This window comes from Penicillium angulare (assembly GCF_028827245.1).
Source record: "Penicillium angulare strain IBT 27051 chromosome Unknown utg000007l_segment0_segment0, whole genome shotgun sequence".
NCBI classification, from domain to species: Eukaryota; Fungi; Ascomycota; class Eurotiomycetes; order Eurotiales; family Aspergillaceae; genus Penicillium; species Penicillium angulare.
Window position 1 is genome coordinate 1,843,386 of NW_026623166.1, and position 27,423 is coordinate 1,870,808.

Here is a 27,423-nt window from a genome sequence, read left to right on the forward strand (position 1 = left end):
AAAAAAGAAAACCCGGAATAAAGGATGGGTATTGATCAAGCCCAGGTTACTGGAATACACAGGTAACACATCTCATTCATAATTCGGGAGTAGATTTGAAAGACGATTTTGAACTGGCCAACGTAGAACAATGCAAAGACCATATATCAATCAAAACGCAGAATACTACGAATCATGAAAACGTCTAACACGACGAAAGCCTTTAACAGAATCAAACCAAGCAGTGCATCATGAGTCCTCAATAAATTCCTAGATGTCACTTCAACACGAACCATATCGTGGTATAATTTTAAATCCCACGAGGATGACGAGAAAATAAAATAAGGGGAGAAGAATAGGTGAGGGAAAAAGCTCAAAGTCGCACCCGAAACACCACACAAGACCAGATTCAGAAAATAGGGATGGAGTTGGGGAGTAGAACTACAAGGTGCTACACAAACGCACATACTCCAAAAGAAAAGTCACGAATAGAACGAAAAGACAGACAGGGAAAGAGGTGGAGAAAAGGTCAAGGTCGAGGGGGATTGCGAGATCAGATCATTTTCATCACAAAGAGATGTTCATCAAGAAATATAAATGGTAAACGAAATCGGTACAGAAACAGGACTCCGACATCGTGTTGAAGTCGGCATGCCGGGATCTAGAAGAAGCATCAAGGGTGATGGGGGTATCTGAACGAGACGGAAAGAGTGATGACGGGCAAAGGAAAAGGAAGAAGAAATTGCAAAGAAAGCCGAGACAATAGACCGGGAATGAGCAGGGGATGATCTAAGAACCCTTCTGTGCTTTCTCTTGGGCACGACTGATGCGAGCAGCCTTGACCAGAGGAGCCAGATGTGAAAGCGGGGAGCAGATTCCCATGAAGGGGTGCTAAGAGAGGATTAGCGATGATAATACAACAAATGAAGATAAAGAATTTGACATACCTTAAGCAGATCATGGGCAGAAGCACGCTTCTCTGGATCAACCTTCAGGGCGAGCTGCAGGAAATCGCGGAAAGTGGTTGAAAGATTATGTTCATCTTTGATCTTGGGTGTACCATTCGTAGCAATCAAGTAGAGAGCACGCAGAGGAGACTCGGTCAAGTATGGCGGTTCGCCATCAATCATCTCAATGGCCATGATACCCAGACTCCAGATATCAACCTTCCGACCATATTCCTTGCGAGTAACCACTTCAGGAGCCATCCAGTATGGCGTACCAACCATGGTGTTGCGTTTATTATGGGAGTCATTGATTTGCGCGCAGAAACCAAAATCGGCTGCAATTTATTAATCCAGTGTTCAACGTTGAATCCAAAAGAGGGAAACCTACTCAGCTTAATATTACCGTCCATCGCAAGAAGGATGTTATCGGATTTGATATCACGATGAATAACGCCTTTCGAGTGTAGATGCTGCAGGCCGTTCAATGTCTATTTTAAGATTATTAGCATTCTGTCACAAAGAAAACACGAGGCTGATATGAGGCACTGACCTCTCGACACACGGCCGCAATTTGTCCTTCACTCATGATGTTGAAAGTAACAACATCTGTAAGACTGCCACCTTCCATATATTCCATAACAACCCACAAATCGAGGCCATGAAGGTAACTCTCCAAGAAGTTGACAATGTTCCTGTGTTTGCTGTCCTTCATGACCAAGATCTCGTTGATAATAAGATCTTTCTTAGGCTGAAGGTCAAGGTTCATCTGCTTGATAGCCACACAGTTGTTGTTGCCATTCTCATAGGCAGTATAGACACCACCTGAAGCACCTTGTCCAATCTTATTGAGGTTATAATAAATTTGAGTAGGATCGGCAGGATTGCAAATAGTCAACAAGCGTTGCCGCACATCCATAATGTTGCTCTGTCGCTTGGGTTGACGAGGGCGAGCGGCGGGGGGTGCCCGAGTGGCTGACGCATCGGTTGAACTCTGAGGAATATTGGTTGCGATCGGCGCGATTTGAGGTTGCTGTCTTTGCTGTTGCTGTTGCTGTTGGCTTCGGCTTCGATCCAGTTGTTTGGAAGCGATCGCCTGTTGAGCCGCAGCCATTATCTGCTCCTGCTGTCGTTGATACTGAGTTGGGTTCGCCACAGTATTGGACGTTTTGGGCGTCGGAGTTCCATTTCGAGAGCCGATAGGATCACGTTGCTCCGTCTGCAATGGTTGTGTTTCGGGTATGGGTGGGTTACCAAGTCCAAAGGGCTCTGGCGGTCGCTGGGCAGATACACCTTGCGAAGTTGGAGGTTGCGGTGCTGGTCGAGAGGGAGTCATGCTAGGAGGCTTGGGGGGTGCACGATGCGGGACCATGCTACCCAAGGGCGGAGACATGACCGCAGTAGGCATCGGTGCTGGCGAAGGTGCTCCGCGGGGCCCCTTAGGTACTGGAGGTGGTGACCGAGGATTTTCAAAACTGCCTTCGTGATTCTGAGGAAAGCGGGGGCTTCCCGGCGGGGATGGTGCTTGACCGTTGTCTTTGCCATGGGCGTTGTCGAACTTGTGCCACACTTCGTCGTCGTCATCATCACCACGGGTATTCTTCTCATAAAACCGCATAATATCCATCATCGTTTGCGGGTGTTCCTCCTGTTCCTTCTTCGAAATACCATTTTCTTGCAACAGCCGCTGCCATTCCTTGGGCAAACCGGTGAACTGACCGGTCTGGTTATCGTAGCCAACATGAGTGACATGGACGGGGTTCTCAGGGGCGGAGATCTTGACGTTTCGAGGCGAGCCTAGCATGCTATTGACGAAACTGGAGAAGCTAGCCTTCTTACTCCGTCTATCCCGAGGGGGACCATTAAGAGCTTCATCTGAATGCCGTTTCGAGTGGGGAGGCCGCTCGGTTTCACGGTGGGCAAAGGGATCCATTCGGGAAGGCAAAGTAGTGAAGCTGGCGGATTGTCGGAGGGAGCGACGCCGTTGGTCTGAGCTGCCGCTGTTGTTGTTTGTGAGTGGGGGATAAGTCGGCGATGAGGCGTCTGTTTCAGCACTATTCTCGTCCAAGGCAGTGAGCATACCCCGCGTCTCGAAGGGAGAGGCTACTTCATCCGGGCTGGGTTGGTGGTCGTAGGAGAATCGATTCTGGCGGGCGCGAGAGCTGTAATTTGGGAAATATGAGGGATCGGTATGGCCAGGCGACTGCGACTGACCGTCGCTATTCTGATCCAATGACGAAGAGGAGCCTGAGCCAAATACGGCCGCAGCGTTAGATCGAGATCGGGTGTGCTCGCGGCTACCGTTGGGAGATGAGCGCGGGTAAACGGGGGCGGAGGGATGACGTTTCAAGGAAGTTGCGCTTTGATGACTCCGAAGAATGCGTGAGCTGAAGCTAGGGGGATCCTTCTGCAGTTTGCTTGAGGGGCGGCGGAATTTCAACGATAACCTGTCACTCATGATGGGCGCAGGGTGTGTCTCTCTACACGAGACACTTTGATTGGAATTGGGCCGAGGGGTCAGGAGAATTTTCCAGTCAATTCGCACAGATTTGGCGCCCGAAGAGGTACCACCTTGTCAGCAGCAACTCTGGCTCACTCGGTGTCTTTCCCTTCTCTCTCTCTATCCGGTATCCGATTATATTTTTCCCTCTCTTTTTTCTTTCCAACTTTTTTTCGGGGGTTGTCAAAATAGACCTTGAAGTTTTGGAATGTCAAGAGAATGGAGGAACAAGGTCCGAGAGGGAGAAGGGGGGAAGTGTGGTGTCAACAGCCAATGAAGAGCTAATCACACGTGGAGAGGGAACATTTGAACGAAAAGGAGTCGAGTGGCTGGGTTTGTTAACGGGATGACGCGGGGACCCGGACACGGGAAGAAAGTGGTCTGTGTTGGAACAAGATGAGAATATCTCCTTTAATTGAGTTGTTCAAGTTAGAGAATTATACTGTCAGAGGGGGGAATTCTAGATTTTCCACCAGAAGAAAAAAGTGGACACAATCCAAAGAAGATAGAGAGTCAGAAACGGAGACGGGACAGGAATAGAATATGCTATTATGCAATTATACAATCTGGGCAAAGAGAGGCGATTGTCATTTTAACAACCTTCAAGGCTATCAATATGCCAGTGATCATCACTATCACTTTCCCCCTTTCTTTCATATGTGATAGGTACTTATTTATGTCAAGGAGGATCTTCCATGTACACATGGTTTCTGCTTCGGTAGAAATTAGCCCCATGCTTCGTCATCTCACTCATCCTCGATCGCATTTAATCTACGATGATTGCTTCCCCACCACACCAAAATCGGGTCTATTACAGTATTTCGGGTTTACTCCATTCTTTTCAAACATTTGAAACACTCACTTGCTTAACCTTCAATCATGCAATGGGGCGTCTGCGCATATTGGCCAAACCTTGGGGTGCACGTTGCGTTTCTTGGCAACCTCCACTAGCCTCGGCAGGGGTCTCCACTGTGGCATATGCAGTGGGAAGGAGAGAAAGATACAGATACAGATAAAGCAAATAGAAGCATAGCGTCTATTACGTTCGACCCATCTAAGATCTACCAAAGAAGCAAACGAAACCATACAGCAGTGAAGTAGTTTATCATGATCAAAGTCTCATCACAGAACACATCCTCTTTCTAGGTCACCTGCTTTTGCTTCTGCTTCCGCTGCTCCAATGCCTCCACCCGTGCATCAATCTTCTTAAACGACCAGCTCTCAAATCCAGGTGGGTAGACAAACGGCCGAAGATCGAATCGATGATCATCGGGGCTGTAACTCTCCGCGTGGTAGGCGGGTGTGGCAACAGTCTGCTTGTGGCGGTTAATCTGATAGTAATGGAAGAACAGTTTCACCTTTCGGGCGATTTCACGGGGGCCAAGCTTGCCGTCCCCCTCGCCACCCCATTCATCCAGTAGACGCAAGAACATCCCATATGGTCCGAGATGGTCCAGTTTCCTCAGTGTTCCAAAGCGGGACAAGTCGGCGTAGGTCATTCCCATATCGACCTCGTCGCTTTGCACGTAGTTGGCGGTGATGGGTTCAAGTTCCGCTGTCGGAACAGCATCTAGGAAGTCAACTAAGATGGGTATACCGAAATCCTTTGCAGCCCATCCAATGAATCGCTTGAGATCTGTTTTACTGATTGAACCAATGGGGTTGATATCTGCGGATGAGCCTGATGCCGAGAATAGAAACGTTAGCAAGTATACAGAGCAATAATGTCATGTCGTCTCCCTGATAAGTGTACATACAATCGTACTTGGTAAGGTCTAATCAATGTATTAGTATAGTGCCGTACAACGGGGGCATAAAGGGATACTCACATCCACGAAGACATTCGTCTACGTTGGAGCTACCAAGGACAAGGAGGGCACCACCTCCAGGTCGTTCGCGAACTTCGCACAACTCCTGAGCAAAGTAGTAGGCAAGAACCATTCGGGATCTTGCCTGGATGTTCTGAAGCGCCAGGTTAGACGTTTGAGATCCTCCATGAACTATTGGGAATAAGTTAGCATTCAAACCTGCGCCTATCAAAACACACAACAACGCAGGGAAACTTCTTTCTCACCCTTGAACTTTGGCGTAAAGCCCGTGGCCTGAGTGAGAATGTTCTTAGTAGAGTGAAACATATCATCAATGTTGACATCGGTATGATAAGATCCGATGCGTGTGGAAAGATCCTTGGATCGAACCCGTGTTTCTTTGCTGCTCTGATTCTCCATTCCCATATAGCAAGTGTAGAAGATTTGGTTACACAATTCCTCCGCTGTCTCAGGTAGCTCAGGCTTATAAGCCGCAATACGCTGAACATCTGCGATAACCTGTTCATTGCCCTCTTTAATTGCGGCGATAACCAATCGACACATAGAGTAAACGATCGTAGCGGTGGCACAGCTGTCGATTCCACCAGACAACGGGACGAAGAATCCGGCTGCCTTGGAGCGACGAAGGTAATCCCAAAGCCAGCAGGCAGGTCCGAGGGCAATCTCTTCCTCAGGAAGATGGTATCGCGCCGGTCGGGCAGGGGTAGGACCCTGATCGAGATCGAGATCGAGATTCTCGTGAGAAAGGGAGTAATCAAGCTCAATGCGCTGGTACTCTGGTGCTGCAACAGCCTGCATACCACGAGAAGGGGCAAATCGGTATGATCGCACTTTCTCAAGGTCGACTGTTGCGACAACCACTTCCACTTCATTGAGCGAGAACTGGCTTGATTGGCCCACGATATCACCGTTCACAAAAATCATGGCGCAACCGTCGTAGTACAATCTATCTCCGTCGCATCCTATTTGGTTAGAGTACAGATAAACGCCGCCATTCTTGCGAGTGGCTTCCTGAATCAGGGCAATTCGTTCATTCAGCTTTCGGAGCGAGTGGTGACTTCCACTGCTGTTTGTGAAGATCTCCACTCCATTCAAACCCCTGGAACAATGTTGTTAGCATATATTCATACCTTTGAATAAGCCCGAGATCTCTTACATGTTGATATGAGGACTGTTGGGTGTGAAGAGCTCTTCGCAAGTCTCAGCAGCGAGGCAAGTATCAATGGTAGAGAGAACAACGTCTCCAATGGGGACATGGCGACATCCCTGATGTTTCTGGATGCGAGGCGGAAGGTAGTACTGCTCCACATGCCTTGGCCTATTCCACGGGGTAAAGAATCGCATTTCCCGGAAATTTCCATCATTGGCAAGATACAGCTTTGGGCGGAAGCACAAGATTTTGCCATCAAGGATGAGGGCGCGCGCATTATATCTGCAGCTGCGGTGGAGCAGAGGCAGACCTACATCGATCACGATACCATGCAAAGATGAGTCAGTCAGAATGGAGTATAGAGAATCCCATGAGTTATCGTAGACTTCTGTCTCCAGGAAATGATCCAAGCAGCCTGTCGCAGTTAGCTTAATGAGTCATCGTCACCGGTGGGAAGACTGAAGATGTTATAATCTCAATAGTGAAAAGTGAGATCACATACCATAACCTGGGATTTCCAGCTCAGGACCAACACGCAGAGTAGCTCCGGCCTCCTTGGCTTTGATGATACTCTGCTTGATGCGCCGTAGGTTTCCCTCGAAGTCCAGACTCCACTGGTTCAGCGCACAAGTGGCCAACGTTACCAAGGGCGCCATGGTGTATGTGTAGGGAGAGAAGGATCGACTAGAGAGTCTATCGCTGAGATGGACCTAGATGGGTGTTTGCCCTTCAAGTCAAAGCAAGGTGCCCAGTTGCACTGCAGTGTCCCGCACCAGCATGAGAAAGTGGCATGAAAGTGGGGCTTTCCGGAATATCACCGGGGAGAAAGTTAGCCGGTTGAGGTTAGATACCATATGGTAGACTTGTGCAATTACTTGATTGATATAGACGATTTGAAAAAAAGATGTAATTTGTTTTTGAGGATATCTTTAACTGAATTTAGAGATCTACTTGACTGACTGAATGTTATGCTTCCAGTTCACAATACCAGGCCTGATTGGTCGGCACTTGACATCTGGACCAGTTGACTGGAGCGTTCATAGTGCATTATATAAGCATTTTCCAAGTTAGTCCAGCCAAAGCACATCGGGATGTATTTATTGAATAGAGCTTTTGAGATGGTAGATAATGGTAATTTTATTCGGCTAATATGAAATAATATGAAAGGGAATGAATAATCACATACCGGCCCAGTTCATTAGTACTAACTCGGCCAGTATTTCTTTTTATAATTTCACGCATATGTATTATAGCTACCACAGATCAGTCGGTAGTAAGAAAGAGTTTCCTCTATGAGAACGATCAGAAAGTAAATTCTCGCTTTAATCTATATTGTATCTATACTTTAGTATTCATCCCTTCAATTTCCCTGGGCAACAATCTCGCGAATAGTCTCCGCGACAACCTGATGATCATCCTCCTGCTTCAGTCCACTGACGACGACAACAGCAACGATCCCCTCAACACCCCGGACTCGAATGGGGTATCCACCACCATGAATGGCATACTCGTCTGCAACTGCACCACCGCTCGAACTAACAAGCGCAAACTTCTTCACAAAAGCACTTTCCACGTCGTTCGCTGAAGCCGACGCGCCAAGTCCCGAAGTGATCTTCTGACGTAGTGCAAAGCTTGACACGCCCCATCGCAGGACAGTGTTACGCTTGCGACGTACCCAATTCTCGTTGTCTGGGATGGTACCACGTTCAGTTGAGCACTGGAAGACGGTGTGCAGTGGCGTTCCGCCGCTTGTGGCAGTTGCTAACGCGATTGAGATCAGGGAAGGCTTGCGTTGGCCTTCGGGCAGTGAAAGAATGCGAGTGCGGAGCGCATTTCCTAAAGTCCAAGCGGTTTCGGAGGTGAATCCTTGAAAGATTTGAGCAGGGCTCGTCTCCTCCGCGATGAGGATGTTGGGCTATTCAAGGTGTCATTAGCTTCAATTTGAATATTTTGGTTTATTCATCTCCCATGGTGATCCACATGGGAAATGGGGCATTGACTTACATCTGTGCTAGGTGCGGAGAGTGCCATGGTGGATTGGACTGGAGCTCTGTAGGAAGGTTGGGGAAATGGTGGGGTGAGGAAGTGGTACTCGGGATGGGCGGAGGGGCACGTAGTAGGTGTTGTCCAGGCCAACGGTGGCGGGGGAATTGCTGATTATATACGATGCATGAAACTAAAAAAAAAAAAATCAAAACCTTCAGCCATAAAACGTCAGTTTCCTCAAGTGGATCCGTTCAGCGCTATTTATAATCCTTGGATATTTCGACATTGTCGAGTTGAATGGTCTAGATCCACCCTTCAAGTGACATGGAAGGTCCAGTCGAGCGAGATCGGCGCCCCGAACTATCTGCGCCTCCGTCATTTCTGCAGAACCCTGCCCCGCATCAACTGTGCTCTGCCGTCCAAGCTCCCATTGTGCCTCATTCCCGTCATGACTAACATTCTTCATGCCCCCCAAAAGAGCCTGTGATTCTTGCATCTCCAGAAAAGTCAAGTGCAATGGCACCTGGCCTTGCAACACTTGTCGTGATGCTACCAAGCGTGTCGCTTGCACCTATCTGAGACCCCCGCGAAAAAGGGGACCCAAAGTTCGACGAGTATCCCACAGGACCAAAGAAGTAGAAGAGGAAGATGGCGATGGCGATGGCGATGGCGATGGCGATGTTGAATCGGAGCTATTGAACGAAGAGCGTGATATACGTCAAAGAAGTCGGAGTGAAGGAGCGAACAATCATGAGGATCTGGCATCCTGGTCCTTAACACCCAAGGCTCCGCACCGCATATCCAAGGAGGTCATAGTTCCGATAGTTCGTCTGTACCAACAATATTCATATAGTGTCTGGCCTGTTGTCAATGCGGAGGTCTTGTTGGACCAATTAGAGGATATTGAGCTCGAGATTACAAGCCATGATGCTGGGGGTGTTTCCTGTCTGGTTACTGCGCTTTGTGCTGCGACGATGGCGCAGCTGCATCTCGCGCCCGTCATGAATGGGGCGGGAATGGCTGATAGCACAACTATGGCCAACGCATGTCTGCATATAAGAGGCCGCTTCGAGGTGACGAAGGAACATCTCAATATTACGAGCCTTTTAATCTCGTTCTTTTTACATGTTTACCACGCGAAGGTGAATCAGCGGACATCGGCAATGATGTTTATTCAGGAAGCCATCAATGGTGCCCGTATACTCCAACTAGACCAGCCATCGAGAAGCATGGCTGCAGATGAAGTCGCCGATGATTTAATTACAAACAGGGAGCTTGTCTTTCCGTTGCTCTGGGTTTCCGAGAGGTAAGCAGACCCCATACCGTATATTTTCCGTTAATAAAAGAGCCAAAAACCTAACTATTGAAAATTCTCTAAAAGAGGCTATGCGATGCATTTGGGACTATCTCCGTCTTACATTGATCCACCGTGTCTGGAAAGACTTGAGTATAGTTCCGATGTTGATATACATGTGCAAGGTCTTTTGGATATCGTCAAGCTATTTGTGGCATTTGATCGAGTCTCCTTTCGCCGTCAATCCAACGCTGAAGCTAGCTCTGCCGCGGAATTGGCCAGGACTGAAAAGAGACTGTCTACATTGTGCTTGAAGCTCGCAGACACTGTTTCGACCAGGACGGCAGATTGCCATATCACACGAGAGTGGATGAGGACAATACTCTGGCAAAAGGCATTATCTTTAGGTCTACTGTCTTCTTCATCAGGGTCAACTGTTTTGAAATTTTCATTCCCGACGCAAGTGGGCCATGATCTGCTTCACTCCTTAAGGTGGTTTTCAGAGACAGATCTTTTACCTTTGGGACGAGACCAGGTGGGTCAAATAGCAATTCAACACCCCAAAGGGTGATCGAGTTCTAACATCTTACTAGCTCTTGAAATGCTTCGAAGTGGCGAACTCGCTGGCGGACACAGTTCTACTCATCTCTGTGAAGTCTCAACCTGGGTTTGAGCTAGGCTCACAGGACTTCCTGCATGCTTTATACCAAAAGATGTTACCATTTCTTGAACAGGACAACGTACTTAAGACAATTCTTCGAAATAAAACCGCTGAAGCCCTGATAACGGCGCCTGCCCGTCTTTTACCTAGAGAAATTGATCATTTTAGTCCAAATTGGGATGTATACTATGAAATGACCGAGGAAGACGAATACCAAGACGAGCAGATGACATATCAATTACCGAGGAGACCTAGCTACGACATTCTAGCTCAGCAATGGACCACACAGAGAGGAAATTTATAGTCTTGATTCGGTTTAAACAGACTCAGATAGCTGGACCACAACACGTCCTGCGATGTCTCCCTTTTCCATCTCCTCGTAGATCTGCGGCAGATCCTTGAATGGTCGAACCTTGACAACTGGCTTCACAACACCGCGCCGGACCAAATCAACTGCTTCCATACACTCCTTGAGAGAACCAACCAGATTACCAGTGATTCTGAGACCTTTGATTACAATCGTGCAAATTGGCGTCTCGAGGTAGGGCCGTCCAGGAGGGATTCCCACACAACTCAGCGTTCCGCCTACTCGCAACATCTCGCATGCATGAGCAAATGCCTTAGCATTACCTGCGGTAACAACCACCGCATGCGCACCAAGCCCAGTAATCTCATAGACCCTCTTGATGGGATCCTCGGTAGCGAAGTCGATGAACTCTTGAGCCCCAAGACCACGGACAAACTCTCCCTTTCCAGGCCCCGTGTCGACACCAATTACCAAAGCCCCTTGGGCCCTGGCATATTGTACTGCAGGATATAATCAGCACATCATCGTTGTAGAGGGTAAAGAGCTACTCACCTGCTAAATGTCCAAGGCCTCCTCCTGCTCCAACAACCACAAGCCAGTTTCCGGGACGAACATTTGCATTCAAAACCGCCTGTTTGCATATCAGTAAGAGCTGCAAAAATTGGCAGTCTCACTTTATTTATGTTTCTACGCACCTTATATGCCGTTAAACCAGCACACAACACTGGGCCCATAACCACGGGATCAACATCATCCGGCAGAACAGTCAAATAGTCTGCATCCAAAGCAATATACTGTTGAAAGCTACCATCCTCATGATGTAAATGGTTCGTTGCATTGGTACAATGCTGCTCTGCACCCGCAAGACAGAATTCGCAGCGTCGACAGATCCGACTCGAAAACCGGATCCCGACTAGCCCACCAACCTTTACACCTGTTTCATGAGTGATATCCGGACCGAGCGCGATAATTCGCCCGATTCCTTCATGTCCACCGACATGCGGCAATTTGATTTTGGTGATTGGGTTTCCGTCTGGTCCGGCTGCAGTACCAGACTTGGTGTGAAGGTCTTCTCGAGTTAGACAGGATAAAGTGTCTGGGAAAATATTAGACACAGGGAATAGAGAACTAACCACTCTGGCAGACACCGGAGTAAAGGACTTGTGCGAGAACTTCATTGCGCCCTGGTGAGGGGACGGGGTAGTCGGTTTTGAATTCAACTTCTCCACCAAGACTACGCACAAGGGCGACTGTTTGGGTTTTCGGAATATCGATAGAACCCATGATTGTTGTGTTGGTATACAAAATAGATGAAATGAAATGAAAAGTATGAAAGTGTTCGCCGAAACAAATTTACTCCTCGATATACAGGGAGACATGGGCTCTATTTATATTATTCTGAGTACACGTACATGATTTCACATGTTTGCATACTATGATCTTCTCAATGAGGCCAGACTGGTCCAAATCAAAGGATGGTAAAATTATGAGCAACATTCATGCGGGATCGATCCAGTGAGGCGTGGGATGTACAAATGGTTCAACGAGTTATAGGCGTAGCTCCTACTTCTCCGATCTGGATATCAACTAAAAGGGCATGATGGTGCTCATGGGATCAACTATTTTGATGTCAGTGTGTGGGGGTTGTAAAGGGGCCCATGCACAATTGGGGGGAAAGGTGGATGGGGACTCGGAGTATTAAGGTATTTCTCCGAGATTGGGTGACAGCTACTGAAAGCTCGTGTGGGGTATGCGAGGTTTTGATGACTCGTATTTCGAATTATCCTATGAACTGAAAATATTACCAACGTGTTACCATGCATATGAATGTTGATTTCGAACTACTCCTTCCCCGCACTTAATGGCATTGATTCCTCGGTTAGCCGATGAGATATGAAACAGGACCTGGCAAGGTATAAAAGTACTTTACTCATGTTCTTTCGAACCTAATCTATGAAAGTGAGTATTCGAGCAAAAGTTGCTCAGAAATCATCGTCTAGAATGATCTTAGATATGAACGTTTTCACCACTGATCTACTAACTTCTCTACCTCTCCCAAAGAGTCAATCGTTGCGCCTGGCTTCAGCTTCTCACAACCATGTCTATCCCCATAGCCATAACGACACCAGATCGACTTCGCCCCACCAATATTCGCCGCGAATTGCAGGTCCGCCTCAGTGTCTCCAATGACAAGTACATCCGAGGCGTTAATCTTCTCTACCAGCCCTTGTTCCCTTAGAGCAGGAACAAGCACATCAAAAAAGCTTGCGGGGTCTGGCTTTCTCGTAGCACCAGGAGTTTTATCTCCAATAATCAAAGACTGGGGTATACAATCGGTAAGACCATGGTTACTCAGAGCCGTCCACACCGCAGCAACACCTTTGTTGCTCACGATGGAAATGGGAATGTCGCGGCTCTTTAGAAAATGCAGGAGTTTCTGTGTTCCGTTGAAAGGCTCAACGAGCTGTTGACCATGACTAGCGTAGATCTCGCGGTATGTATATGTCCATTCTTCTTCATTGAATGTGCTTGGTTCAGGATGCAAGGTATTGAGAACATCTTTAAGACCCATTCCACTGCCGATTAGGCGTTGGACTTCTGATTCGGAGGGAGAATGCGAAGGAAGTAATTTTTCGAATGTCAACGTGATACTGTGGGCAATGGCTCGGTGGGTGTCGAAGAGGGTCCCGTCGAAGTCGAAGACGACGAATTTTGGGGGGGCCATGATTGTTTTCGAAATGTATAACTAGATGTCGATGCGAAGGGTAGATTAAGCAGTCAATCGATAATTGAAGGGTAGAAAAAACTATCTGTACAAAGAGAAAGTGTCTCTTTGCAAACTGAACTTTCTCAAAATATGCCTTTCTCAATGAAGACTCAAGGCGGTGACTTTGCAAGGCTGCGAAACCTTATTATGCATGGATGGGGCGTAGATGCGCTAGGCGTTGAGCATGTGCAACTGCTGTTTAGAGCCATAAATATCAGGCATTAAGGCCTTGAGTGGGTCCGGACCACCAAGAAATTGTCTTGGCATTGCTATTGACCTATCAGAAGCCGCATTGTATAGAAAGAGGCTCAAGATGTCAACCTTGAAGTTCTTGAGGACCTCAAGGAAACAAAACAGTATGCCCTGGTGTATTTGAGCAGCTAATGTTTGTTGATGAGCGATAGCACATCTACAAAGGAGTACAGAGAGGTGGACTCCAGTCTTCCAATCTATCAGTTATTGCGAAGCTGGCTAGCCTGCTGAAGAAAGCCTTGATCTTCAAACCTATTTAACTAGTCAGTTGACGGGTCATGTTTGGCATGCCTTAACTTGCAACATCCAGGCAAACGGGGACATCCACCAACGTCGGCATCCGGGATGGCTACAGATTTGCTTTTGGAGTATCTATGCACAGCTGAACGGGCAATACTGAAAGGTTCGGTTCGAGATTGTGATTCAATAATAGAATCGAGGAATATTCCCTACAACTAGTATTTTAAATGTGAAATTGCTTCCTGTTGATGTCTATATAGTTGTGCTATCTTCGAAATGTTTTGGATGGTCTAAATCTCTTGATTTCAAGCATTGATAGCCAATTTCTTCTTGAATTTCATGTGCACCATTGTGAGTTCTTTTATTCATTTTTTTTTATATCTTGCTGGGTGTAACATCTCCCCAGGAGCAATATTTATAGGCGCGTGATCTCAAACTCCGGGAAAACACTATACGCAGTTGAGGTACCATCCCTCACCTCACTTTTCACTGTCTTCATTCCAAGATTTCTTCTTCTCTTTCCACCCCCACGGGATTGACCAGCGAAGCACATATTATCACTGAATCACCATCCCGACTTCAAGTTGTCTCTTTCGCCAGTCCCTTTCAAACCACACGCTTCTCACATCACAAGGAGCCACCCCCCCAAAAACGCTTCTTTCACATTTGTGTAAAGAGAGTCAACCGAAAGGCCACATCCGGCGCTGTTCTTCCCCACCTTCTCCGGCCATTGGTCCAGGGACTTGTCGGCTCACATTTGGTGGATAGTTGAGGTGAGAAGAAACATTAAGAAGCAAAGTCCAAGTAGTGTCCACTTTTGTCGTATCGGCCATAGAGCAAACACTCTTCATGTCCCTCCGAGCACAATGAGGCCCTCGACTGACCTACGCTTACAGAATACCAAACTGTTGCATCTCATCCAGTACCGGAATACCTCACCAACATGGCCTTCATTATGGAAATCTACACCGACGGTGGATGTAGAGGCAACGGAAGCCCAGAGGCAACGTCTGCTGCCGCTAGAAAATACTGTCGTTCTAGGACAAGAATATTGCCTTCAAATACAACTCCTACAAGCCAGCGGGCTGAACTCACTGCCATAATTCTTGCACTGGAGCAAGCCCTCGTTAAGTATGACGAGCTCCACGGAGCTCCACGCCTAAAAGTGAGGATCTATTCGGATTCCAAATACGCCGTTGGTTGCATGACAGGTTCTATCGACAAGTGGGCCAATAATGGATGGACCAATGCTAGAGAGAATCCGGTTTCAAATCAAGATCTTATCCGTAAGGCCGCTGATCTTGATGGCCGGGTGAAGGAGGAGGGAAGTGTGAGATACATCTTGATTCCAAGGGCTAAGAACGATTTTGCCGATAGGAAATGCAATGAAGCATTGGATGGGCTTTGAAACGACATAGGAAAGACCGAGTTAATGTTAGTTAGATATCAATATTCATTGTGTATCTAGTTGTTCGAACAGCTAAGAGTCTTGATCAGTCACTATCTTTAGGGTGATGCTAATGCCACCCTCTCTGCTTTATTGAGCCATCTCCCAGAGAATATTCGCATAATAAATCAGTAATATCAAAAGGCGAAGAAAATTATAACGCCGTCTTAAACCTGATACAAGGGCCAATGAAAATAGTGCTCATTTGGCTTGTCATTTTGACCCTAGGTTGTGGGGCCCGAGCCAAGCGACGGCGACGCATGAACGGCGGGTGGGCTGCCGTTTATGAAGCAGCCAAGTGGCACCGTATGACGCGTCCGAATTGTTTTTCTTTATCCAACTTGTAAAAAGCCCATAACAAGATTGGGTGCTGCATCTGTATCCAAGGTCTCAGGGGTAGGTTTTCACCCCTTATCGTCAGATAGATAAGGCATCAAAATGCTTAATCAGCCCACAGATGTGTTTGTTTACAATGCAAATATTCTGCAAGAACACATCGCGTGTACATTATCCAGATCATCATTGGCCCAAGCTGCATACCGGTGGGGGTACTAAATTATCCGACAGCAACAAAGAACCCCGTTCAGATTCGAAGGTCTGATCGTTGTTGAAGCTCGTTCCAATATCCCCTCATCACCCCGGATACCCCGGATACTAGAAGCCAGATTATCGACACCATGGCAGCTGGCGTAGTGCCACTTTGGGGGCCCCAAACATCCTATCTCAAGTCAGTATGGGTTCGACTCAAGTGACCGCTAAGCTGACCGCTATCTCGCTGTTTTTAGTTTCTGCGAAGAGGTATGTCGATTCTTCCGGGATTTTCTTCAGTCTCCTGCGATCTTCAAGTCTAATACTAAAACTTCGTTGAACAGGACTACGTGATCACTCGATATGTGGCTGAATTCATAAACACATTCAGCAGTCTTGTCTATAGTACGTGGATAAGCTTTGGAACTTGGAATTTTGAAGCCCGAATTATCCCTAGATTATTTCAGCTAACGATCAATCTAGTTTTATATGGTATTCATGGCCTGGTACAGCTTCGACAGAAGGACAATGCTACCCTCCGCCGAGTCTCTTACTGCGGCCTGATTGGAGTTGGCGTCTGCTCTGGTGGTTATCATATGACGCTTAAATACCACACCCAGATGTGTACGTTTCCAATTCTCCCGGGTACGGTCTGCCCTTGACTCACATTCTTTGATCCAGCGGATGAGCTGTCGATGCATCTTTTGACAACACCTCTTCTATATCGGATTCTCACGTTCCAGACAAGCCCGGAGCGCACCAGACTCATCGGAGGCATTCTTTTGGCCATGTTCACTATCGTCATGGTTGTCCACATGGTGATGGACGAGTTCCTTTTGCACGCCGTTTCTTTTGGACTGGCAGTATGGTTGATTGCCAGGCGAACTATTAAGATGATTCCCGATCAAATCCCTGATCTTCTGTTCAGGAAGAAGATCCAACGACTTTCATTTTTTGGGTGTTGTAAGTCATCCAGGTTATTTTTTGAGAAAGATCTTACATTAATGAGCTATAGTCTTTTTTCTCTTTGGATACTCCGTGTGGCTCATCGACGAGTTCGCGTGTGCACACCTTACTCGGATTCGACACGCGATCGGTTTGCCGTTGGCATTTCTATTCGAGTTCCACGGATGGTAAGTTTGTCCTTCCCTCGGCAAATCCTAACCACCCCTTCCCCCATTGAACTGAGCTGACGGTGTTAGGTGGCATGTGTTTACCGCGATTGGAGGATATGTCGCTGTTACGACAGTGGACCTAATAACCTCGGGTGAAGTCCATGAAGACCGTACAGCTAGCCTGGCCTGGCCCGTCCCCCTGATGGCAAGGCTCGTCCACCCAAGTGCGGAGGCCAAGAAACAAGGTTGATATGATTCATATTAGACTTTTTTGACTATCTATTTGTCTTATCAGATGGAACGGATGCTGCTGGTGATAATCGAGCCACTCGGAGATGCGGATATCCTCATTTGTAACTCCGACAAAGCCGAGCCTCATTGCTGAGCCGCGGCAAACGAAGTAACCCGCCCAACCTTCGCACATGGACTGCATTTTCAAGCATATGACAATAGATAGCGACCTCCTTAGATGAGACTTGGACTTTGTTTTCGGATAGATGGTCAAAATAGCAGCCCAATCAGAATAGTCTGTTGTATCTCTTGCACGACAGCTTAGTCTAAAAAAGAGAGCAAAGTGACGTCCGGTATCCCAAACCCGAAATTAAATTACATTTGACAGCCCGCGAGAGCTAGCCACCTGCATATCCACACATTTCTCGTGTACCGTGAGTGCGAGTTTGCGAAAGTCGGAGCCGCAACCTACGCGCGGAGTTGATAACATTATCAATCTAACTCCGAGCTACAGGTCCGAAAGCACACTGCTCCAACAACAAATCATCTCTAGCAACGAAATAAGTAAAAATTACGTCTCTTTCTCCCCCAAGCAGCAGAATAATAAAAGAGAGAACAGCAGTTCAAGTCAAAGTGAAAAAGTCACAAGCTTCTACATATTAAAAAGAATCTCACCACCAAGAACTACAATGTCTATCAACAACATCGAAAGCCGATCCGAGGTGGAATCCCATGGTAATATAGAAATGACCGTTCACCCTTATTTGATATAAGACTGACCTTTGAATAAGTTGGTACACACCTCATTCATGCCGACCCGACGCACGCCCATGCCTACGCAAACAGCAAGAAGAAGGGATTGCCCACGATAGCCGTCTCGCCTGCTCAAGGCAAACTCACCTCCCTGTTAGTAGCCCTTAGCGGCGCACGTAACGTCCTTGAAATAGGGACATTGGGTGGATACTCGAGTATCTGGCTCGCTCGCGGACTACAGGGCCGTGGCAAAGTTACTAGTCTTGAAGTGAATCCGCACCACCGTGACGTGGCAATCGAAAACCTACGCCATGCAGGCGTGAAGGTCCCGGAGGATGTTGAAGTGCTCCTTGGTGCTGGACTTGATGTTTTGCCGAAGTTGGCGCAGGAGATCAAGGAAGGCAAGAGAGAAGCGTTTGATTTTGTCTTCGTCGATGCGGACTGGGATAACCAGTGGAATTATTTTGATTGGGGAGTCAAGCTGTCTCGGGGTGCTGGAAGTGCTATCTACGTTGATAATGCTGTGCAAGAGATGTTGGAAAGTGGCATTGTTGGGCCCGAGAAGAGACGGGATGATGCTGTGGATTTGGTAAAGATGGTGGGTGAAGATTCGAGAGTTGAGGCTACGGTCATGCAGACTGTAGGGTCTAAGAGTTTTGATGGGTTCTTGATCGCCATTGTTAAATAGATGAAGGTGGTTTATCTTACGCATTAATAAACTGGCCACTTTTAGTAACCATCGAATCTAATCCGCATTTCATTAAATTCAAATGATTGTTCAATATTAGTCGATATTGTGCAGAAGAACCAATAATTTCCCACTGATATTCAGTCCTTCCTCGTGGCGTTCTGCGTAGAAGACACCGTTTCCTTATTGTCGTCTGTTGCAACATGTTCCACATGTTCCTCGTCGTCCATGTGCTTTTCAAATGTTTTCTTGCCGCCAAATACCTCTTGCATCTCCTCCAGTGAGTGTTTCGAAGTCTGTTCAAAAGGTTAGTCAAAATACCCTTGATTCCGAAATAGATCAAACTTACTTCCTTGAGCACCAGCCAGGAATATCCCACGATAGCATAGTTGAAAATAGCAAACATCAAAAACATTCGCCACTTGATATTTGTGATAGCATGAGGGGTCACTTGCGACATCATGAAATTGAATAACCATTGCGACGCCGCCCCAACCATTACACCAACCTCACGTGTACGGCTCGAGAAAATCTCTCCGACATATAACCATGGCAATGGTCCCCAGGACATGTTGTAGCTGAAGGCCTCAGCATATGTCATGATAATACACGCGATTCCAGCAGACGTAGGGCCGGAAGAAGTACTATTGGAGTTGGCTGGGTGTGTCGCTAAGATGCATGCTATGATAAGCATGAAGGATCCCATGGCGAATGCTCCAACCATGAAGGGAACTTTGCGACCAATGCGATCTAAAATAAATGTTTGGAATGTAAGAACACCGACAACTTTGACAAGGCCAAAGAATCCCGTGACGAGCTTCGCAGAACTACCAGCCCCGACAGCCCCAAAGATCTGTGTGGCATAGTAGGCCAGAGATGTATTACCAGTCAGTTGGGCCGAGAGCTGAATTGTAATCGCGATGAAAAGTCGATATCTGTTGGCAGGAATAAAAAGCTCCTTGATTGTCAGGTTTTCCTTGACGCGAGTCTCCTCCTCGATACCAGCCAAAATCTCTTGGAACTCTTGTTGAAGCTCTTCCGTCTCTTCGCCTCCACGTACCCATTTCAAGGACTCCCGTGCCTTTTCTACTTTGCCCTTGGAAGCTAGCCAACGTGCGCTTTCTTTCACGGTACACATCCCAACAAGCAAAAATGTGGACCCTAGAAGCTGGAGGCCGAGGGCTGTTTGCCACTGTCCAGTACCTGAAGCCTGATCCTTACTTACCGCATATGTGACCCAGTAAGCAATCATGACGCCAAGTGCAAAGAAAAGTTGGAAGCAAGCTCCCAGACGACCACGAAACTCTTTTGGCGACATTTCTGCGGAGTACATTGGAATAAGAACAGTTGCTGAGCCAATACCCAGTCCAGCGACGACTCGGCCAGCATAGAAAGTTCCAAGCGAATGACTGTTTATGACCTGCAAGATTGTACCTAGGGTAAATATAAGGGAACTGAGGATAAGACCCGAGCGGCGACCGAAGTATGAGGCAATGGGGGAAATAAGGAAGCACCCAAAGAATGCGCCACCCTGCAAGATCGAGACGGCATTTGAGTTGACATTTGTTTTGGCTGTCTTCGAATAATGGCTATATCTGAAGTCTTCTTCGAATGAAGTCAGGGCAAGAACTCCACCTAAACAGAAGATGGAAGAAAAAGGCATTAGCGTGGTTTCCAGGCCAGTTCAATAAAAGTACAAACGTACTGATGATTCCGGTATCAAATGCGAATGCAAAAGAACCCATACAGCTCGCGGAGACCAGGTAGGCCGCTCGAAATAGACCGAGCTTGCGGCCCATGTTGCCAGCTTTGGTGCGGTGAGAGAAGTAAAGCTAAAGACACGGCCAAGCCTCAAGAAAGTGCTATCATAAAAATCCGGAAGTTGCGCTTTCTCTTAACGAGCGCATATATTACAGTTAACAGTAAGGTATGGTGTTGAAATATCCCCAGCTGGTGAAGATTAATATGTGGACTGTGGGGAGAAGAGCCTAGCTTTTAATGTTTGACATGTCATATGAAAGGGTCCTACCCCATGATTCTTCTACCACCTCACCGACCTCTCAAAATCCATCAACTCAACTGGGTAAACTACCCGACCGCCACGCGAGAGCCGACCGGCTCGCATTGAAGTACAGCGTGTTAGAGATTTTGATTGGCCTAGCATTCACAGTTAAGCTGGTGCGGAGCCTGTGCACACATCCGAGCTGATGATCGGCGGGCCAATTAGCTAATCTCCAGAGCCAACAAGAAGAGGCGTCCGCAAGGGATATTTTAGTGCAGCGGGGTTTTTTATAGCTCGACCAGATAGGTATGAAATTCGGGGAATGGATCGATCTCCAGCTGCTAACCTGGGCAGTGCCGAAGTAAAGGGAATGTGGCACTCAGCCTTGGACCTGGGTATTTAATATATCAAGTCGGAATGATGAGATGACTGTCGAAATGGCTCCAAGGCTTGCAGGAAACCTGTTAGCAGCGACCCTGAGCCACTAAGTCCGGGCTGCTACAACGCTACTTGAGCTATCCCTGATCTTGATTCATCTATTCCCAAGTCGGCGTAGCATGGACGAGGGCGGGCCCTTATTGGTGGGTGGGGTCGACCCCGCAATGACCCCGGATTCTCATTACTAGTACGTGTGTGTGGGGCTTGGACTATGTACATGTAGAGAGCACCCCTCAAACGGAAAAAAAAACATCTGTTCATCTCAAAGGCGGTGACGTTGGTATTCTTGACAATGTACAGTTTTGATATAGGTAGTATGCCACATCTATCTATCGCGCACCATTACACCCAAAACCCAAGTTGTTCATTTTCGCTATCAAGTGACTAGCCAGCACAACACATATAAGCCCTGAATAGAAAGAAAGAACAAAGAATGTTCCTCTTACTGTACTAGAGGCCTTCAGATGACTATTTGCTCAAGTAATGCTAGGCCTCCAAGAATTGGGTTATAGCATAGGACGCTCAGACCCAGCGTCTTAAAACACCCCATACGCAATCAACTCGACGATACAACGACCACAGGCCGGAGCTTGCTGATTTTGACAGCCCGAGAGACCGGCGCATAATAAGAAATTGGTTATATTATTATGTGGACCAACAATCACCTTGTAATCAAATGTATCGAATTTTATTGACCAATTCATGAATTGGCCACCTTACTACGACCGATCTTGTATCCACGCGTAAGAAGTCCTTAGATGCTGGCCACAACTTGAATCATATACATTTGAAATTGACGGGGGAATGGAAGCACCCGCCTTTCCAGAGATGTATCAACAAGATACCCGAGTAATTGATGAGCTCCTATCTCAACTATCCGTTTGGCAAATGAAAAAGAACTTTCAAATGTGAGACGATTACGGGGGCCCATAGCGATCATCGGGATAAAGCCCCTTCAAGTTGGCTATAGACATCCTTAATACCGCCTATTACACCACTACTTGTACTGTTAGCCCTACGTGAAGCTTTAAAGTCAGAATTACAAGAAAGATCTCTCAAATTTCTGCTCGATGCAGACTGTCGGACAGTCGCTCTGTTGTTTCCAGTTGCTACTGAAGTCCCTCGGAAAGTATGGAGTCCGCAAAAAAGAGACTTAAGATTATATAATTAATTGGTTTCAAGCAACAGCGCCATATCGCTACCTTATCATCGCTTTACAACCCTTTTTTAAATGATCGTAACGAGAAATATCAATGCCCATCGTGTGGCTTAAGCCGGCCAGTTTTGACGCATCAACATTATGGAATCTCAAAACTCCGTGTCTCCTCAGAGTATATTCAAATAAAAGCCACTTGAACCCCTAATAGAACTTATCAGTGATATAACTTATCAGGTTGACTGTTACGTGTCTACTGTCATATCAGCAGTGTCAAGCTATTACGGTCTGTTCTGTGCGTTCCTACCCAGTCCTTCTGACTTCCAAACTTTCCGATCGCAGTTAATCTTCTGCGTGTAATAAAAGATAGACGATGCAACGAATTTAGAAAGAAAAAGAAAAAGAAAAGACTAAGACCAGTAAGACGAGATAGCGCCGAATCAGAGTCCAACTATATGGTTTTAATGCCATGTGGTTAATGATAGACTCGAGGGTGTTGTTTGTATAGCGAACCTTCAAATGTTGTATCTGTGAAGCTGACTCGACAAGGCTGTCGAGCTTATCGATCCTGATTCAATCCGAGATCCCCACACTAACAGAGACCAAAGAAACCTATTTGATTCTTTCCTAAAAAAAAATCTTAAAAAACTGTTCTTTGAGCGAAGTACGCCACTCCACTTACGTGTTCTTCGCCATAAGTTGGTGAAAACATCTTCAAGCGGCACAGCCAGCCGATCGCTACCGCCTTACTATTCCCGAGGGCGATGGGTTTTATCTGGTCCGCAAGTTCCAAGGTTCTGCACCTACGGGCATGACCAGTCAAATGTTTTGCTATTGCTCCACTCAAAGGCAGAACGGCACAGCCCTCGCGATTTTCAACGGAGAAGAATACTTCCAGGTGCCTGGTCCTTTGCCGATGTGATCAGCCCCTTCAGATACTGCCATACGACGCAACATGTAAGATTATTGGCTCGCTGATCCCCAAACTTTACAACCAGCGTGTCCCTGATTGACATGCATGATTGAACCTTCAAAATCCTTCATGCGAACGGGATTATGAATTGCGAGACACCCTACCGGGCGACCGGCGGTCTTACGTCGCGAAAGGCTTGTTCTTTTATTAAGCTTCGACGCTTGAAACAAAAAGATGTTTGATCGGAGGTTGTTGCATCCCACTCTGTTTGAATCTACAGATGAGTGAAGACTTTGGCGTGGCCGGCCCACCCAATGACGGTGGCCAAGCCTGTCCATCCAAAGTTCCGGTGGATTTCCGTCGCCTTCAACACAAAACATGGGAAGCGATCACTTGCTTTTAATATTCTGGTTGGTGGCTCCCCGTGGGTCCCACTTATCTTCGGCCGGGCAATGGCAATGATCTTCAGGGCCCAGTTTACGGCCGGGGGGGGGGTAGATATTTTAAAACCAAGAAGGAATCTTCTTCTGGGGATAGCAATCACGCCTTCGACACTTTCACCATCGTCATTCTTTTATCTCAACTTCAATCCGCTCATTTTATACACTATACCCTTTCAGGATCTACATATTAAACTTTGGCGTCTTGCAAATAATGACTCCGTGGTGGTATACCGCTGGCAGTATACTGCTGTTCTCACTGGGCGCAGCAGCATCTTGGCCCTACTCGAGTTACAAGTCGATCGATTTCCAGCCTCCTAAGCTTCAAATCAACAAAACTGGCTCCACGGAGCCTGGTTTTATCTTTCTAGGTCCCCGTGGTGCTGTTCAGCCCGCTGGCCAGGCGGCCCTCATCTACGATAATGATGGCAACTTGGTCTATGAGGGCCCCGAAGAAGTCACTTCCAACTTCATGGTGCAGCAGCTAAATGGGTCTGACGTGATCACATTTTGGTCTGGAGATATGATGAGCATTGGTTATGGTTATGGCACAGTCCATATTCTGGATAACACGTACAAGGAAATCTATACCGTTACTTTGACGGGAGACTTCGTCACTCCGGATAACTCAACAAAGGCTTCATACATCGATCTGCACGAAAGCAATATAACTCCCCATGGCACGCTTCTGGTTACCGCATACAATGTCACCCAGCACGATCTGACTTCGATCGGTGGTAAATCGGCGGAGTGGATGCTTGACAGCCATTTCTACGAGATCGATATTGCGACCAACGAGATTGTCAACTCATGGAGTGCACTGGACCATGAGGACTCGATCCCTCTAACCTCCTCTCACCAGAAGCTCGGCGGCACCGCGGGCACACAGGAGAACCCTTACGACGCCTACCATATTAATGCAATTACCCCCACTAACAACGGGTACCTCGTTTCCCTCCGTCATATGTGGTCTGGATACTACATCCACCCCAATGGATCTGTCATGTGGCAAGTTAGCGGCGAAGATGGTGCGGACTTCACCCAAGTGGGCAATGCAAATTTCTCCTGGCAACATGATATTCGCGTCTGGAACGAGACCGACGATAGCCTAGATTTGACCCTTTTCAACAACGCCAACACCCCGACGAACAGCGAGAGCCCCACAACTGGTGTCACCCTTTCTCTTGATCTGGCCAAGAAGACTGTCACCGGTCTTCGTTCATTGAGTGATCCAAGTGACCCTATTCACTCAGTCAGCCAGGGCAGCTACCAACTTTTGAATGAGACCAACGGCCACGTCTTCATGGATTACGGCTCCATCTCGAAGGTCAAGGAATACGACGGCAACGGAGAGGTTGTCTTCAGCGGTGTATTTGGTCCAGACAATGATGTCGCTTCCTACCGTGGTTACCGCTTTGAGTGGAGTGCTGTCCCATTCTGGAAGCCTTCTTTGAACGTCACACGTACCTCCTCTGGTGCGGTCGCTTATATGAGCTGGAATGGAGCCACCGAATACGACAACTGGGCTGTATACTCTGCTTCATCTGAAAGCTCTACCAATAACCAACAGGTGAGCTCTGCTAATCGCACTGGGTTCGAAACTGCCGTCACCTTGAGCAATCTCACCACCAACTACATTCAAGTGGCCGCTCTGCAGGGAAGCAAGGTCCTTGGTACATCTGAAATTTTCTCTTTCTAAACATCGCTATCTCGGATATAAGGAAGCAATACTATTTCTTCTTTGGAAAAATGTTAATTGTTCATATTTCAACATTTCCTGGATATCCGTATCCCCGGTTACGACCTTGGAAAGGCTCACTCCTTTGCACATACAAGTCTATCTGTTTATTGTCTTGCAAGTGCCCGGGTATGCGCAGCCGAGTCGGTCGCACCTTCACTAAGTTCTTGTATATATTCAACTTTTGTCTCATTAGATTACCTGAATCTATAATTCTGTTACAGTGACTTCATCAAAACCAGGGCTTGCCTGATAGATATTACGTTGTACGGATGCTGTTGAGAGTTATATTCCCGCTGTTGAGAGTCATATTCCCGCTGTTGGACTTGTAAATCTAACCCCATGAGAAACGCTAATTTGGTCGGCCCGATGAAGTTTCTCGGGCATTCTGGGCAACTCCCAGCTGCTGACTGGGCTAACAATCTCCCAGCATAGTTTCCGAGAATGTACCGTATTCCTCTAGGGCTTGCTATAACCTCGTCGTGTTACTTCAAAATAACCCGTTCGGCAGTCATTTGTCTACAAAGTCTATCAACTTGTATTCAAAGCATACCTACTTCCATTACATTTATATAATTTAAAACCTGTCTATGATTACATGGCCGGTCTAGTATATATGGGGAATACATATACTGTTGTGAAATGACCGTTTTCATTTATTTTTCGCCCCTGAATGAAACTGTAATCAAAGTCCCTGAGTATGTTTATATCTGCACGATAGAGTAAATCGGTCTTCAAGTTGTACTGATGATAGATTTTAAATTATATCCCTTCGCTGACTGATTAGTTTCGAGGTTGAATTTACTGGTCTTTTAAACTGCGCAATTGAGTAAGAGGCGACTGGATTCTATCAATTTATCTGTTCCCATTGAGCCGACCTCTGGCTACATTCTTTGTACTCCTCCTCCTCCTCCCCTGCCACATACCACGCACAGGAACGCGGTAAAATATCCGACGTGTGGGAGCAGGGATCTCACTCCCGTCGGTACATTCCTGACATCAAGGACTCTGGCTTGTCATCTGGAAGTTCAAGATTGAATCTCACTCCGCAATGTTGCATATCTGGAAAGATGCGAAGGACGAAGATGCAACATTCTGCTTTCTCGTTCATGGGCTTCGTGGTAGGTTGCGACTTTGTGTGACTATATTCCCCCTTAATATTACCCCAAGAGGTCGATATGTAGTGGCGTCCATGGCTTTGCCAGGGGTTTCCTAGACCAGGCAATGCAAATTAACGCCATAGAATGCTGCTTCTCGGCTATCATGATCGTTATAGATCCTTTGGCAATGCCGGCGTGTGATATCACCTTCGTAATATCTGCCTAGGGAGTGAAAAAAGGACCTCCTAGTGATATAAAGCCGTGTCGGTCTCATTTCCGGCAAGGAAATAATTTGTTAATCTTTTGCAGTCAATCATAACTTCGCAAAATTAAAACAAAAATATACATATCAAACATCCTTCCTCACTATGAGAATCTTCAGTTGGGTTTCAATATTATCCCTCGCCGCCCTAGGGACTTCCCAGCCAGCCATCGAGGAAATCAACCACAAAGCCGATGATATTCCTTACGGCGCTTTCCCATCGCTAACAGACTCCTTCGTCCTCTACCCCATACCGACACCTGGTATACCACCAAAAGTTGTATACACAGGCCGCGCTGTTGTTTACAATCGTTGTAGCTTCCCGGTCTACGTATGGTCAGTGGGTAGTATCATCAATCCCGAAGTGACCGTATTGCCATTCAAGCGCTACGAAGAAACATTCCACCGTGATGTTGTATCAGGCGGTATCGCGATCAAAGTCAGCACAAAGCACGATGGACTTTTCACCAGTGCCCCGCTGACTATTTTCGCCTACAATCTTGCCGGGGATGGCAAAGTGTGGTATGACCTCTCTGATGTGTTTGGTGATCCATTTGAGGGACATAGAGTTTCATTGGATCCATCTTCGCCAGGGATATCCTGGGTGGATGGGAAGCCTACCCATGGGAGCCAGGTTCGCGTACATGATGCTGCGAGCGATTTGGTTTTGAAGTTATGTTGATTGAAGGAGCCTCCCTGTGAA

The 27,423-nt window shown here is 47.1% G+C and overlaps 12 protein-coding genes across 12 annotated transcripts; 6 read left to right on the forward strand and 6 right to left on the reverse strand.

Annotated features, from left to right (window-relative positions):
* Nucleotides 1-768: 768 nt before the first annotated feature.
* Nucleotides 769-3,381, reverse strand: pakA (mitogen-activated protein kinase kinase kinase kinase STE20; the record flags this gene model as incomplete). Its single annotated transcript, XM_056926182.1, has 4 exons — nt 769-870; nt 927-1,261; nt 1,315-1,414; nt 1,477-3,381. The coding sequence occupies 4 exons, from the start codon at nt 3,379-3,381 to the stop codon at nt 769-771; spliced, it is 2,442 nt and encodes an 813-aa protein (XP_056775552.1).
* A 1,184-nt stretch (nt 3,382-4,565) lies between these two features.
* N7478_009969 (uncharacterized protein) lies at nt 4,566-7,058 on the reverse strand (the record flags this gene model as incomplete). The annotated part of the gene is made up of 6 exons (XM_056926183.1): nt 4,566-5,104; nt 5,181-5,198; nt 5,253-5,423; nt 5,498-6,351; nt 6,409-6,817; nt 6,905-7,058. The coding sequence occupies 6 exons, from the start codon at nt 7,056-7,058 to the stop codon at nt 4,566-4,568; spliced, it is 2,145 nt and encodes a 714-aa protein (XP_056775553.1).
* A 704-nt stretch (nt 7,059-7,762) lies between these two features.
* N7478_009970 (DUF967 domain protein) lies at nt 7,763-8,433 on the reverse strand (the record flags this gene model as incomplete). The annotated part of the gene is made up of 2 exons (XM_056926184.1): nt 7,763-8,317; nt 8,407-8,433. 2 exons carry the CDS (start codon nt 8,431-8,433, stop codon nt 7,763-7,765), a joined length of 582 nt encoding a protein of 193 aa, XP_056775554.1.
* A 419-nt stretch (nt 8,434-8,852) lies between these two features.
* On the forward strand, nt 8,853-10,647 carry N7478_009971 (putative C6 transcription factor; the record flags this gene model as incomplete). Its single annotated transcript, XM_056926185.1, has 3 exons — nt 8,853-9,694; nt 9,770-10,217; nt 10,276-10,647. The coding sequence occupies 3 exons, from the start codon at nt 8,853-8,855 to the stop codon at nt 10,645-10,647; spliced, it is 1,662 nt and encodes a 553-aa protein (XP_056775555.1).
* Nucleotides 10,648-10,659: 12 nt separating this feature from the next.
* Nucleotides 10,660-11,934, reverse strand: N7478_009972 (zinc-dependent alcohol dehydrogenase; the record flags this gene model as incomplete). The annotated part of the gene is made up of 4 exons (XM_056926186.1): nt 10,660-11,150; nt 11,203-11,281; nt 11,346-11,746; nt 11,784-11,934. 4 exons carry the CDS (start codon nt 11,932-11,934, stop codon nt 10,660-10,662), a joined length of 1,122 nt encoding a protein of 373 aa, XP_056775556.1.
* Nucleotides 11,935-12,673: 739 nt separating this feature from the next.
* Nucleotides 12,674-13,375, reverse strand: N7478_009973 (HAD family hydrolase; the record flags this gene model as incomplete). Its single annotated transcript, XM_056926187.1, has 1 exon — nt 12,674-13,375. One exon carries the CDS (start codon nt 13,373-13,375, stop codon nt 12,674-12,676), a length of 702 nt encoding a protein of 233 aa, XP_056775557.1.
* A 1,477-nt stretch (nt 13,376-14,852) lies between these two features.
* Nucleotides 14,853-15,317, forward strand: N7478_009974 (ribonuclease H1; the record flags this gene model as incomplete). Its single annotated transcript, XM_056926188.1, has 1 exon — nt 14,853-15,317. One exon carries the CDS (start codon nt 14,853-14,855, stop codon nt 15,315-15,317), a length of 465 nt encoding a protein of 154 aa, XP_056775558.1.
* A 716-nt stretch (nt 15,318-16,033) lies between these two features.
* Nucleotides 16,034-17,249, forward strand: N7478_009975 (ceramidase; the record flags this gene model as incomplete). The annotated part of the gene is made up of 7 exons (XM_056926189.1): nt 16,034-16,083; nt 16,142-16,154; nt 16,229-16,289; nt 16,368-16,508; nt 16,566-16,847; nt 16,900-17,017; nt 17,087-17,249. 7 exons carry the CDS (start codon nt 16,034-16,036, stop codon nt 17,247-17,249), a joined length of 828 nt encoding a protein of 275 aa, XP_056775559.1.
* Nucleotides 17,250-17,919: 670 nt separating this feature from the next.
* N7478_009976 (O-methyltransferase) lies at nt 17,920-18,671 on the forward strand (the record flags this gene model as incomplete). The annotated part of the gene is made up of 2 exons (XM_056926190.1): nt 17,920-17,965; nt 18,022-18,671. 2 exons carry the CDS (start codon nt 17,920-17,922, stop codon nt 18,669-18,671), a joined length of 696 nt encoding a protein of 231 aa, XP_056775560.1.
* Nucleotides 18,672-18,811: 140 nt separating this feature from the next.
* N7478_009977 (uncharacterized protein) lies at nt 18,812-20,470 on the reverse strand (the record flags this gene model as incomplete). Its single annotated transcript, XM_056926191.1, has 3 exons — nt 18,812-18,967; nt 19,021-20,306; nt 20,377-20,470. 3 exons carry the CDS (start codon nt 20,468-20,470, stop codon nt 18,812-18,814), a joined length of 1,536 nt encoding a protein of 511 aa, XP_056775561.1.
* Nucleotides 20,471-23,834: 3,364 nt separating this feature from the next.
* On the forward strand, nt 23,835-25,319 carry N7478_009978 (arylsulfotransferase family protein; the record flags this gene model as incomplete). The annotated part of the gene is made up of 1 exon (XM_056926192.1): nt 23,835-25,319. One exon carries the CDS (start codon nt 23,835-23,837, stop codon nt 25,317-25,319), a length of 1,485 nt encoding a protein of 494 aa, XP_056775562.1.
* A 1,507-nt stretch (nt 25,320-26,826) lies between these two features.
* N7478_009979 (Bys1 family protein) lies at nt 26,827-27,402 on the forward strand (the record flags this gene model as incomplete). Its single annotated transcript, XM_056926193.1, has 1 exon — nt 26,827-27,402. The coding sequence occupies one exon, from the start codon at nt 26,827-26,829 to the stop codon at nt 27,400-27,402; it is 576 nt and encodes a 191-aa protein (XP_056775563.1).
* Between the last annotated feature and the right edge of the window lie 21 nt (nt 27,403-27,423).